General features: G+C 44.3%; 1 protein-coding gene across 1 annotated transcript; it reads right to left on the bottom strand.

Moving 5' to 3' along the window:
* Positions 1–273: 273 nt before the first annotated feature.
* On the bottom strand, positions 274–13,330 carry LOC311061730 (uncharacterized protein; the record flags this gene model as incomplete). The annotated part of the gene is made up of 11 exons (XM_084080419.1): positions 274–1,147; positions 1,894–2,000; positions 2,445–2,592; positions 2,742–2,830; positions 3,463–3,528; positions 5,188–5,532; positions 6,433–6,534; positions 6,716–6,820; positions 6,908–7,042; positions 10,942–11,094; positions 13,304–13,330. The coding sequence occupies 11 exons, from the start codon at positions 13,328–13,330 to the stop codon at positions 274–276; spliced, it is 2,151 nt and encodes a 716-aa protein (XP_083936545.1).
* Positions 13,331–14,311: the final 981 nt, after the last annotated feature.

Raw genomic sequence — 14,311 nt, 5'->3', positions numbered from 1 at the left:
GAATAAAATCTCAGAGCCTTTAAAGACAACATTGAGACAAACGTTCTCAAGTTGTCACATTTTATCATCACAGCCTGAGGGTAAAGTATACTTAAAAAATTTACGTTTAAAAAAACAATTGAAAAAAAAAACATACATTTGGAAAACGTTGTACGCTGAAAAAATGTCAGCTTAAAAAACTTCTGCCACAGGAAAACTTCATGAGCCTTAACATTGTATACTTAAAACCCGTATCAACAAAATTCAATAATCTGTCTTGGAAAAGAATGCTAATCATGCCATCTCTGATTGGTCGTCTTCCGGTGATGTTAGCAAAATGGACGGGTCCTCCTCTTCCTCCTCCTCCTCCTCTCCCTCCGCTCCTCCCGCGTTGGCCATGGGTAAGCCGTTGTCTGTCTCCATTGATGGCGGGGTCGTTGGCGACGTCGTCGTCTTGTCGTAGGTTTGCCGACGCTGTCGCCTCAGTGTCCGGCTCTGCAGGTCCCTCACCTCCTGGAGAACCTCCTGCGCCTCCCGCCACGACATCACCGCCTCCTCTAGGAGGTGCTCCGCCTCTGCCCGCCTCCTCTCCACCTCGGAGTCCTCCTCGGAAAGCTGGCAGGGCCGGGAGGAGGAGGGCGGCGGAGGCGTGGAGCGTGGGGACGACGAGTCGAAGCTCCTCTGTCTGAGGAGATCCTTCAGGGAGGTCTTGGAGAGAGGAGACGCAGGGCTCCCGGGATGGGGCAAGTCGAACGACTTGGAGAGACTGGGAAAGTTTTTACGACTCCGCGACTCCTGAAAGCTCCTCTGCAGGAGGGGAGGAGACTCCGAGTCGCTGCTCCCACAAGGGGAAGCCGCCGCTTTCTGACACGACTCGTAGGACTTGGACACTTTAGGCGAGTCGCCATCTAGCCGGTCAGGCGGAGGAGAGGAGTCCATCTGTTGCTCCAGATCGCCGAGCGGGGCGGTGCTCTTGGCACAGGTCGAGCGAGGGGAAGCTGTAACTCTCAGGACACGAGGAGACTCCATTGACTTCTGCGACTCGTTGCCTTTGGAACGGTTCTTCTTGGCCCTGGAGCGAGGAGATTCTCGTCCTCGTTGTCGAGGGGAGTCTTTTCCTCGTAGACGTGGAGACTCGCTGCTCCTGCTTCTAGGAGAGCCAGGTGACCTGAGGACAGACAATATTTGTTTTAGCTTACTTTAGCTTAAAGTAATGATGAGCATTGGTAGAACCTTGGGTTGTACCACTACCCAGACAGAAGTCAAACATTGTCCATCGTCTTTATCTGTTGCTTGTGTGCTGTGATTGAGTAACCAAAAATGTTGATTCCATTCACTTGTTCTATGGAGGAAACAAATAGTCCTGGTACTTCATTTGGGGAAAATGAAATGCTTGTTTTCATGCTATGTTACTCTTCACAGAAGGTCTCCATTCAGTGCAACAAATGCAACAAAGATAAGTCACCAATAGCAGTGTAACGCAAGCTGCCAATAGGCAATATAGGCAAGACATCACTTTAAGTTGTTACAGTTGTCACATAAGAAAATGTCAGTATTGTCTTCCATATTTATGTTAGGAATGTGTAAACTTAACTGACCAAAACAAGTGCTTCTGATTAACGGTATTCAGATTTTCAGATCGGTATCAGCCGAGAATGAGGGTGACTATTCCCTTTTCAATGCGTTAAGACCCCTGGGAGATGGATTTCTGAGGTGGAGCACATCACCTACGATCAGCTCACAGTACTTACCACACAACTTAGTAGTTACCCAAGGCTCATACGTGGAGTTGTCGGTGTCTGGAATCAAACCCAGAACCCAGAACCGAAGGCGAGTGCTCTACCGACTGAGCTACCCGGACACTAAATGACATGTACAGATACACTGAGATGAGAAGCAGTGTTGTGTTTCTACCTGGAGTGAGAGGAGTCAGACCCACGGAGGTGATGGAGACGCGGGGAGTCCACTCCTCTTGGATAGGGACGCTCCCCTCCTCTTCCTCTCTCAGCCTTCTGGAGCTCCTGTGTTTGATGTGAGAAAACATGATGTTGCAGCGGTCCCATACCTGTCTGTACTGCTGTTCCACCCACAACAGGAGTTGTTTGGTTTTAAATATTGTGTTCAAATTAATACACCCTGGTCACCAATCAAAGAATGAATCAATGAATTCACCAACCCTCCATCCATCCATCCATCCAATTGTTGCTGACGGGTGGAAACCTTGTATGTCCTAAACCGTAAACTTTAAGGGAATGGAAAAAATATCCTGTGTTCCAGTGGGTCGAATGTAGTTATTATTTACTCGCAAGCTTCACTTGCACTTAAAAAAAAAAAATTGCTGATAGTACAATGGGTATTTTCACTATTGCACAACACTGTGTAGAAAAATAAGTACAAAGTTGAAATACGGACATACAAGGTTTCTGTCCACCAGCAACAATATATAACCACTTAGCTAACCATACCTGTAGTCTCATCTCCTCCAGCAGTTCTTGAGCTCTCTGCATTTTCTGAGCGATGAGGTTGTGTAGCTGACCAGCAGGCTGACCTTCAGACTGCTGACCTCCAGCCTGCTCCTCAGTGGGACAGCGTCGCTGGGCTGAACGTACTGGTCTGGAGGATTGTATTTATATATGCTATTTATATATTGTTATTATTAAGATAGATACTAATAACCATTTCACCAGTTGACTGGGATTGACTAGGAGAATAATGCAGAATATGCGCATCACTAAGCAGCAGTGTTTTGTTTTATTTCTTACCTGCAGGAAAGAACTCCATCCATGGAGGAACATCGACTTCTGCCCTGAACACTGACTCTCTTCCCTGGCTGAGGAGTTCTGGGCTGACCCTGAGGACAACACACCATGGTATACATCACTGTTTCTCAACCACTGGTTCATGGCATAATTACAGGTGGTCCATAGTAAAATGTTTTAAAATGTAAAATGTATTGTATTTTTGTTAAATGTATGAAAACGAATATTTCATCAAGTCCATCTAATTTAAGAAAACGTTTGAACGAATAGGCATTGTGTGGGAAGAAACGCTTAAAATGAAATATTGACCGTTACAGGCTTAATATACTGTACATTGCGTGACGGTGTCGTGCACCATAAAAATGCTGATCTACAAGCTCACAACATGTCACACTTTGAGTGTGTGTGTGGTCCTTGAGAATTGTTCAAAATATTCAGTAGGCTACTCATCATCTTGGCAGCCTCGAAAACGAGGATCCGTTCTCCTCATCTGATTCATTTCCTCTCCTCTTGAGCTAGCTGGGTTGATCTCTCCGTCTGTGTGCCTGCCTAGGGCAGGCACACAGACGGAATTGGAGAGGGCAGCACTATGGCTAAAAAGCCCTGCCCTGACACAGACGCAGCTACCGAAGGGCGATGTCGCCACCATTTTCATCGTCCCAGCGATCATCACGCGTCTGCCGCCAGCGTGTGGATCCCAGTGCTAGGAGCTCCCAGGGCTCACCTGCCCCTGCTCCCGTCGCCTGTCGTCCATCGCCGCTGGGCTTTTGGGAGAGGAGAGATAGGAAAGCTAGAGTAAAAGAGAGAGAAAGAAGAGAGGAGAAGCCATTCGCGTGAGGTTTAAGGTGGAGTTGGAGCGCGACATCCGATCCACCATCTTGGTCTTCAGGTATCTTGATCCACGGCAGGAAGAGAGATCCAGACGGCGGAGATACCATCTGACTGCAGCTCAGGGTCAACATCAACAAGGATGTTGCTTTGTCGGGTATTGCTTTTCGTCCCGCAGGGTGCCTGATCACCCTCCCCAAGAACTGAAGCTCAAGGGGGTTGCCGGTTTAGTCGCAGACGGCCCGACCATGAACTGGCTGTACTGGATTACATGGTTACCAGTAGCGAGAAAGCGTCTTCCCGGCCAGACACAGTGGTCCAGACTATAGCTCAAAAAAGGTTGAGAACCACTGGTATAGACAGCTTCATTCAACCTCTACGGGATAATTGGGAAGATTTTGGGTTGGGAATGCCGCTGAATGCCCCAAATCTCCCTGACCCAAAACCTCCCCGATTGCTCCCGGTTTGACCCTCATCAGGAGCGATTATCCGGCAAGATTATGCTGTAGCTGTAGATTTGCTCACAGATATTCAGGGCCGCTTCGATGTTGATATGTTTGATATGCATCTGTCTGATTACATCACTACTGTCCGAGTGAGACAGTGGGAGTGACGCATGACAGAGAGAAACAACTACAAGGAGACAGATGTTCAATGGATGAGAAGACTTTTGACATGACGACCGCTCGAAGTTCGTTGAAGATCCAATCTTATTCAGGAGGCTTAAGATTGCACCTTTGAACTGTGGTGACTGGTGAGTTGGACAGCTGAGGCTTGTGGCAGGTGGCATTTGGCAAGAACACGACTGCCTATATAACGTGTCTTCCCAGACATATCACAACCATGGAGTTTGCCACCACAAGTTCAACCGGATCCATTGTCCAATCTGCTTCCACGCGTGATCACGTGAGATGAGATCATGTATATGAGGTCCTGTGTTGCTCAGCCAGGCACGATAACCATAATAAAATCCCGTATTGTACTGTGTGATGCCCCATAATTGTTTTTAAATATTACAGTGTAAGCGTTTTTACAATTATAGAGAAGAGAATCTTATAAGATTATCCTGTAGACAGAGTGTGATGCAACCAGATTTTAAAACTCCCGTAGAGTGAGCTGGGCTTCAGGCATAATAGTGTTTCTCCTACCACCGCCATTTCTGACAGGTGAACATCTAATGCCTATTTCTATACAAGAAGAACTAAGTGAACTGCATTTGTGTCCATACACTACGGCTTGGTTTCAGATAATGTTCGCAGAACCTAATTTGGGCCCTGCTCAAGAATTGGTACTGAACCTGAGTTCTGGCAAAAAAAATGTAAAAAAAAGTAGAGAGGAGGCACGTTGCGATGGTTTGTGAGCTTGTAGATCGGCTATCTTAACTTTTTTATTCCTTTTCTTTAAATGATGTACTGTACCTCCCCCTTCAGGGGTGGTTCTGGTTGTGTAAACCAGAACGCCAGGGTTGTGTACCTAACTAACAAAAAACAACAACACAAAACTTCACTGGTTCTGGAAGATTTGAGGTTATGGATGATTCTGGGTTACCCTTCAAAGTCGAAAGCAGACGTACTGAAATAACAATAACAATAACAATAATACTAATAATAAATGATAATACCTGTCCCTGGTGTATGTGCTGGGCCCTGTGCAGATGAGGGGACCCCGCCGGGTGTTTGGGACCCCACGACCTCTCACTGCCCCTGGGCAGACTGCTCGTCTTCACCCTGACCTCTCTGCCGGAGGTCACGCGGAGCTTAGACACATCGGTACCCGCCCGCCGACGACCTATGACCCCTACGTCTCCGTAGTAACCCCCCCAGACTCCGCCGCCCCGACCCCCCTCCTCCAGGTCGACCCGGAAGCGGTTCTCCCATGACGCTTCATGCTTCCCATCCTCCCCGAGGTCGTTGTCTTCCTCGGCGACCAGGTCGAGGGTCAACATACCGGTGGACGAACTGGATGCCTGCAGACAGAGAGAGAGATATTGGGCCTCATTCACAAAGCTGTTTCTACTATATTTTAGTATAATGTTGTGACTAAGTAAAGACCAGCGTGGGATTCACTAAAGCAGGGGTCTTCAACGTTTTCAGGCCAAGGACCCCCAAGCTGAGAGAGAGATGAAGCAGGGACCCCTCCTATATTGTATAACACTGTGATTTAGGTTCAACTTTTTTTGTTTACTTGGTCTGCTCTTTTTTCCCTCTACACCAAACACCTCTTTGCCAAAAATAGCCGATCTGCGAGGCGTTGTGAGCTTGTAGATTGGCTATTTTTGGCTAAAGTTCTCCTCAGAAAGGGGATGCTAGGGTTCAAGGTAAACAAAAAAATCCTATCACACAAAGATTTGGCGGACGCCCTGTAGTAACTCTGAGAACCCCCTAGGGGTCCCGGACCCCCTGTTGAAGACCCCTGCACTAAAGGTTGTGTAAAGCCTTGATTTGTACAGATAACAGGTGTATCAGATGATAAATCACATCTGTTCGTAAATCAAATGCACGTTCATGTATGCCTCATTTGAATTGTTCCGCACCCCATTTAACACCATAAAAGGCAACATCGGAATAGCCAAGCTGACACCAAATTCACCGTGTTGAAAACATTCCGTACAAGTTCAAGGCGTTGCTCGTCAAAAATAAAAGATCTACAAGCTTACAACGCATCGCAATGCCATGACAGCTTGTAGAGTTGGCTTATTTGGAGCCCCTCACGCAATGGATCAGTTGAACATGACACGTGTGTGTGTGTGTGTGTGTGTGTGTGTGTGTGTGTGTGTGTGTGTGTGTGTGTGTGTGTGTGTGTGTGTGTGTGTGTGTGTGTGTGTGTGTGTGTGTGTGTGTGTGTGTGTGTGTGTGTGTGTGTGTACCACAGCCAGTAGGTGTCCTCTGGTAGGAAGTCTTCTGATTTGGGGGATCCGAACTCTGTCTCTGGTTGGATGAACCAACACACTGTCTTCTTCTACTGTCACCTAGATACACAGAGAGACAGAGAGACAGATAGACAGATAGACAGACAGACAGACAGACAGACAGACAGACAGACAGACAGACAGACAGACAGACAGCGTGGGATTGGGGTTAGGGGATGAATTAATGTAAGTCATTGCAATGTCCACAAACGTATGCAAAACCGTATGTGTGTGTTCCTACCTCGTCCAGAACATGGTTCTTGGCTCTAACAATGGCTGAATTGAGCGCATTTACCCACAACTCCTTCTCCTCTGGACTCACAGCCAGGAAGACCAGGTTAGGAACCTGAGAAACAGAGAGAAATCATCATCATACAAAGACAAATGCTGTAGAATCTACCTGTCTATAGATGGGTAAGCAAGTAGAACTCACAACACTTCCTGGTTCTTTCAGCAGTGTGAACCTGCTGTGGTTCTTTTTACTTCGTCTGTTGGTCTTCCTGAGTTCCTCTGAACGCTCGTATTCACTCAGACTGAACACCTCCTGAAACCTGCGGTCATCTTTAACCTGAAAACGTGCACGCACACACACAAAAAGACCTGGTCATGTTGAGCGCTCGGGGGTGGGGAGCAGTTAGGGTTGAAGAGTATTGCTCAAGGACTCCTCGACACTTAGCCGGGGCTCGAACCTGGGATCTGCTGTTTCTCAGGGGGCCTCTCTACCCCTTCAGCTATGGCCGCCCCAAAAGCTAGACAAGCAAACACCAGAGAGAAGGCCGGCACCCAGAGAGAGCTGGCTCAGCCGTGCAAAGTTATAAAGGGCTTTGATTTAAACGCATAGCAAGCAGCGGTCCCAGCAAAAGGTTATGTAGCCAATAGACTTGGTGCACTAATGTGCATGTGTGTGGTCAATAAAGCACAGAAGCTTTAATTACAAAACGATCTCTTCAATTGTGTCACAGTAGCACAGTGTGTTACAATAGTGACCAATACGCATATGGGGACTTTTACTCAGTTACATGGCCGTTCTCGTGCATTTCTATCATCAGTCAGTGGGTTGGTAAATCTTAAAATTGATTGAAGCTGATTTCTGATTTCACGCAGTCAAAGTGGGGTCTGGGGGTCCCTAGCAAAATGAGGAACAGTTTAACCACTTTAACCCTGTATTTAACCCTATACTTTGGCTATTTGAAAATAGTTGATCTACAAGCTTGCACAGTGAGCTTGGAGATCTGCTATTTTTTTTTAAACATTTTGGAAAAGCTTCAAAGAATTGTGACATTTGGAATAATAGACACATTTGACTAAATGATTTCAGATGGGGGTCCACGGCCAAATACAATCTCAATTTGAACATGAAAATGTTTGCGAACCACTTCTGTAATACCAGCTATGGTCTCAAGTCTGCACTGAGTTTGGGTACGCTGTGCACATACCTAGGTATGGACTAGTGCAGATATGATTATGTTAGTATGATGAGACATCAGCAGACAGACAGACTTGAAAACTTAAAGTCAATACAAGTCTGCACGCACGCATGCATGCACTCTCTCACACACACACACACACACACACACACACACACACACACACACACACACACACACACACACACACACACACACACACACACACACACACACACACACCACCCTCCCTTCATCTCATTTGCAGTCAGATCAATTCTAATCAACAGCTCTAAAAACTGACCCCACTGCTCTTTTGTTGTGTGTGTGTGTGTATGTGTGTGTGTGTGTGTGTGGCTGTTATTGAGCTAAAGAAAATCATTACAGACACCAGCAGATAAACACACACATGCACTCGCGCATGCAAGCGCGCACACATGCACGCACACATGCACACACTAATGATGTTAGTCCACTGACTTCCGTGTGACCTTGATACGGCTGATCTAAAGTCCATGATGTGCAGATTGAAGACACGCCTCTTGGAGATTGGCTCATCCCCTAATAAATGTGATGACTTAGTTTTAGTCATAGTCTTTTGAATAACATTCCATTTAGTTTTAGTTGACTAAATATCATAAGGTTTTAGTTGACTAAATCTACATATTTTGGTGAGCCGTGATGCTGTTGCAATACGTGATTTATACTTAGCTGTGTTCGTCATAGTTTTAGTCAACAAAATGAACAGTGTACTCAGTTTTGTCAAAACCCTGAGGAAGACTATTGTTGTTGAAACGTGGGTTATATCCCTTTAAAACAAAAACGTTTTTGCTTCGTGGCTACGAGCTGCGTGACCTCCTTTTTTAAATAGCTGTGTATCCTCCGTGGTCAGCACCTCCTCAACATCGATGTGCATTCCCCCAGGCTGTCTAAGCCAATAGCATGTCAGTATACTGACATACTGAGGTACATGCAAGGTGATGTCATAATACCTTGAACACGCACACGCACACGCACACACACACACACACACACACACACACACACACACACACACACACACACACACACACACACAGAGTGATGCAGTAGGATTTCATATTATCAGCTGAAGTTACATCAGTCTAATGTGTTCAAATCCATCATGTGTGTGTGTGTGTGTGTGTGTGTGTGTGTGAGAGAGTGCGTGCATGTGCGTGCGGGAGTTATTGTTTTGTGAACAAGCTGAGATGCATAAACACACGCACACAAACACACAACCTCATGACTGCGTGCACAAATGCAACTCACCCATATATGCACATTATTCTTACTCACACAGCTCACAAGGACACACACACACACACACACACACACACACACACAGTCACTCACACTCTACCTCCCTGAGGCCAATGTAAAAAAAAGAAATGTGTTCTAGGTCAACATGCAGAAACATACACACAGTATGTATTGGTGTACAGTATGTGACTCTGCAGCATATAGAACAGCCTGTTAGCCATCAATTATTAACCCTGAGGAGGCAGTTCACCATAGATCAGTTCTTCTGCAAGATGATTTTTTCCAGGAGATTTTCTTAGCGTGCTGTATGTGGCACGCAGTGCGCTACAGTCTTGTAGCTCCTGCTCCATGGTCTCAGCCATGCAGAGGCAAACGAATATGTCAGTTTATATGGGCCATTATTTGACTTTTTTGACCATGTATCAGCAATTATTTTGCCTCTACAATTGTTTCCCTGTACACTAAATCTCTGCACTGGAAATCCAGAATATGGATTCTAGGGTTCAAGTGGCTAAAGGAGTTCACCCAAAATATTACTTATTTTCTATAAATTACAACAATTTTGTTTTTGTCGCATTCCTGAACCAATAATTTGATGACAGGGTGCCTGGTCAGTATGGAGACTCAATTGAGTCTCCTGCCAGGGACTCTGCTGGTCATCGAATTATTGGCTCAAGAATGTGTCAAAAACGATGCTTCATGGTGATAGAAAATAAGTAATCTTTTGAGTGAACAACTTCTTTAAAATGTAAGACTCATTTAATTATGGTCTTGTCCCATGTTGGAATGATACTGGAACACCACTCCAAAAGAGACTAGAAGTCAAATTAGAGTTGGACCTTTACTTCTGTGTTCTTCTCTTCACATCTAATGTATATTACAGTCAAATTGGAGAACGTTTGTTTGACCATTTGGACACTTAATCCATCACAGATGAACACCCTCCCCTCCTACATTTTTATGTTGAATGCATTTGTGTGGCTCACAACCTCAGCCTGATGGCCTGAAACTCTAATATCTACCCCGAGCAATAGTGAAGTCCCTTTGGCTTAACGGTTAAGAAGTTGACTTTCCGCGCGGGAGACAGTGGTTCCAATCCTGGGCGTTAGACTGTCGCCGTCACCTGGATTAGGTTCCCCCGTGGGAGGAGGTCAAAAGGAGGGTGAGTGTAGCAGAGTGGCTCACAACCTCAGCCTGATGCCCTAAAAGTCTAATATCTCCCCCAAGCTATAGAGAGTTTCCTTTGGCTTAATGATTAAGATGTTGACTTTCTACACGGGAGACTCGGGTTCAAATCCCGGGCATTACATGTGTATGCGTGTTCATGTTTGTGTTTATGACCTCCCAGCAGCAGGGTGAGGCTCAGCTGCAACAAACGAGCTGTTTGATTCCCTAACTCACACACACAGTGCGCACGAATGCACACACACTGCTCATCCGCAGCCAGTGTGCAGCAGCAGCTGATTAAAGTTTGAGGACAGTTTAAACATCAAAGCATTTTTTCCAGGATGCCTGACTGCACCCTGACCTCCGAGTCCTGTCTGTCTCTCACACGCACGCACATACGCACGCACGCACAGACACAAATACACACACACACGCAACACGCAGCACACACACACACACACACACACACCTCAAGAGTCAATCGATACTGCACTGATAGAGGAGGTTGTGACAGACAGACAGACAGACAGACAGACAGACAGACAGACAGACAGGCAAATAGACAGACAGGTAAATAGACAGACAGACAGACAGGTATACTGTAGGTTCTGACCTCCTTATCAGAGAGGAGCAGGTTCTCTCCTCTCAGAGAGACGTATCTGTTTCTCCACAGCTCTCTGAAGATGCCACGACCACAGAACTTCCTCAGCCAGCCCGACCTATCTGTCTGATGATGGACAGACAGGTGGACGCTGTCACCTGGAACCTGCATGGATGGACAGACACAGACAGTCACACCGATTATTTACACATAATAATAACATTATCTAACATCGTTAATTGTTAATATCGTTGTTGTCAGGCAGAAACCTCATATATCCATATTTCCATTTTTTTTTATTTTTTTTTGTCATTTAATACAATAATTAAAATAATTTAAATAATTTTGCTACCATGAAATAATTTGTGGTAGCAAGCGAAAACAGTGGACACGTTGTGAGATTGTAGATCAGCTATTTTCACTATTTCTGATTATTTTTGTTCCATTTTCTGAAAAGCAACATCTCTGGAATCTGGACATACGATACAAGGTTTCCACCCAACAGCAAAAATATATAAAACTATATGGCGAGATCGTCCCAATAGAGAGAGAGAGAGAGAGAGAGAGAGAGAGAGATTTATATCATCTTTGTTCTCTCCCTTTGTTGTGGTGGAATTTGATCAAAGGCTAGTCTCTCGAGGCGGTCTGTTGGAGTCAGATGGCGCACACCATTTCCAACGGAAGCACTAAAAATGCAAAGAAAACAAAGCGGACGTCCCGCCTCTCTCTCGACTTCCGTTTCGCCTGTGCAGTGACGTAAATACAGTAAGTTCTACTGTAAATCAAATTAGCCTAAGCATTTTGCTGCTTAGCAGAAATATTTTTTTAATGATATATTTTAAAATACATTTTCGTCAACGCAACAAAAATGATGGAGCTCGCGCAAAAACAAATTTCCCCCACTTATTCACACTAGTAAACCTGTGATGTGACAATAAAGATGATTCTGAACTCTGCGTTGTGATTGGTCCAATACCGTTCAAAGGGGGCCCCCAGGGGACCTTGAGGGGGATTCCCAACTAAATTAGCAAATAAAGCATACAAATCTGTTTATTGGAAATAGCCGATCTGCAATGTCAATTTAAAAACATTTTTAAATGTTTTTCTTTTTTTTAATTATATATATTGAAAAGAAATGTCAAAAATATGGAGAACACTAAATTTAACACATATCTTGTATGGGGGTCCTGGCACAAAATATTTTCAGATGGGAGTCCGAGGCCAAAATAGATAATTTAGGGGTCCTAGACATGAGAATGTTTGGGAACAACTGGTCTGTAGCATTCAGAGATTGTAGAACAGTTCTCTCTCTCTCTCTCTCTCTCTCTAAAATGATAATTACAGGTTTAGTGTGGTGAGTGGCGTGCTCCGTTCTTCTGGGGCATGCACGCGTGAGAACAGATTAAACATCTACATCTTATATAAAAAAAAATAACTAGGACATGTTGTCCAGAACAAACACAAAACAGATTATTCTATCACTATGGCTGTCTATCATACTTTTGAATTTAACTGATACATTTTTCAACTGACCTTTTCAGTGATTGTCTAATGATTTAGAAGTTCAAATCACAATAAAGCAAACTGAAATTAAATTTGAAGCAGAAGAGTGGGTTCTCTATTTTCATAGCACCTTGCAAAACAGCTATGTGTTTTACAAAAAAATACTTTAGTAAACGTAAAACAAAAAATATACTGACAATGAGCTATTGAAATTCAGGAGCATCAATTATTTTTGTTTAATTCTAGCTTTCTAAGCAGTGAAGTTGGATAGAAAACAATCAGTAGAAGTCCAGGTAGGATAGAAAACTGAACTACAGGTCCTGTCCAGCAGTATTAGAGGTCCTGGTAGGATAGAAAACCAGCAGTATTAGAGGTCCTGGTGGAATAAAAAACAGTAATAGTGGTCTGAGAAAATCAAAAGTAGGCTACTTAGGTGCTGGTAGGATAGAAAACAAGCAGTAGGGTAATAGGTGAATATCAACTGCTCTATACTATATACTGTAAACTATTCTATAACACTAACAGCACCATTATATAGCATACTTGACTAGGTTACTATTAGGCCTAACCTAAGCATCACTGATGAGGCTCAGACTCTGTAGGAGCAGTCGGTCGGTATCGTGTGTCTGTTGTGTTGCGTATCTGTCTGTCTGTGTGTGTGTGTGTGTGTGTGTGTGTGTGTGTGTGTGTGTGTGTGTGTGTGTGTGTGTGTGTGTGTGTGTGTGTGTGTGTGTGGGTCGGTGGTGATTGTTGACTAACAAACAGTCCTGCGGTTTAACAGGAATCCGCCGCCGGTCCCGGTTTAGCTATATCAAAAAAGAAGGAATTTGCGTGATTTATTTAAAGTACAATATAATGTGTTCTTTCTTACCCGCTTGGCCAAATCCCTCCTCTTCATCCCGCCGCTGCTTGCTGTGCTTTTAATGTGATATTAATTCACATCCAGACTCAGAGCGTCAGGGCTTCAGTAGAGATGGCTTTTCAGTCCGTTGTCCTGTAAACCTACAGCATCCTTCTGTTCTGTTCTCCTCCCACACAGATGCTGCTGCTAAGACCCTCTCTCTCCGCCTCTCCCTCTCTCTCTCTCTCTCTCACACACACACACACGCACGCACGCACGCACGCACGGCAACCTATATTCGGTTAAAAGCCATGGTAAAAGCCACACGACACGCCATCGCCATCTAACGACGACTAACGGGGTTGCACACAACACACACGTACTCTTGATTGATTGATTGATTGATTGATTGACTACTTTGTTCGCAGTTTGCCAAAAAAAAAAAAGCACAGGAAAGACAAGTACAGTTCACTACAAGGTCTGCGAAGAGGATTTTAAACCCAAGAAAGCCTATGGCTTGTTTCCATTGGGGTCCTTTCTTGTACTCAATTCATCGAAACATTTAATGACAGACACAGACAGATAAATTAGCTACCAGTGGTGGAAAGTAAAAGTAACAAAACCACAACTATACAAAAATATCCATACATATGAAAGACCTGTACAAAATTTTGACTTGAGTAAAAGTACAAAAGCATCAAAAATATTACAGTACAATTAAATGTTCTAGTTACTTTCAATAAAACAGCAAGCCTACTACAACTAGCATGTAGATGCTTATATTTTTGCCACCACATAATATGCTATTTGGTTTTTTTTGCAAACAGCTAAATTATTTGCTTTCATTATTAACTTTATTGTTGTATTTATTTATGTATTTATCATTGCCAATGTTAAGGAAGTTGAATGAATTTGAATTTAAATCTCAGAACTGTTTTAATGGTGTGAGTGAGTGATTCATGGGGTGGAGATGGAGCCTTGCAGTGTTCCTGTTGACTTGAGAGTGCATTAAACAATTAAGATGCGTAACACAACAGA

Source organism: Gymnoscopelus microlampas (assembly GCF_963454915.1).
Source record: "Gymnoscopelus microlampas genome assembly, chromosome: 15".
Lineage (NCBI taxonomy): Eukaryota > Metazoa > Chordata > Actinopteri > Myctophiformes > Myctophidae > Gymnoscopelus > Gymnoscopelus microlampas.
The sequence above is the reverse complement of the archived record's forward strand: the minus strand, read 5'-3'. Positions and strand labels throughout refer to the sequence as shown.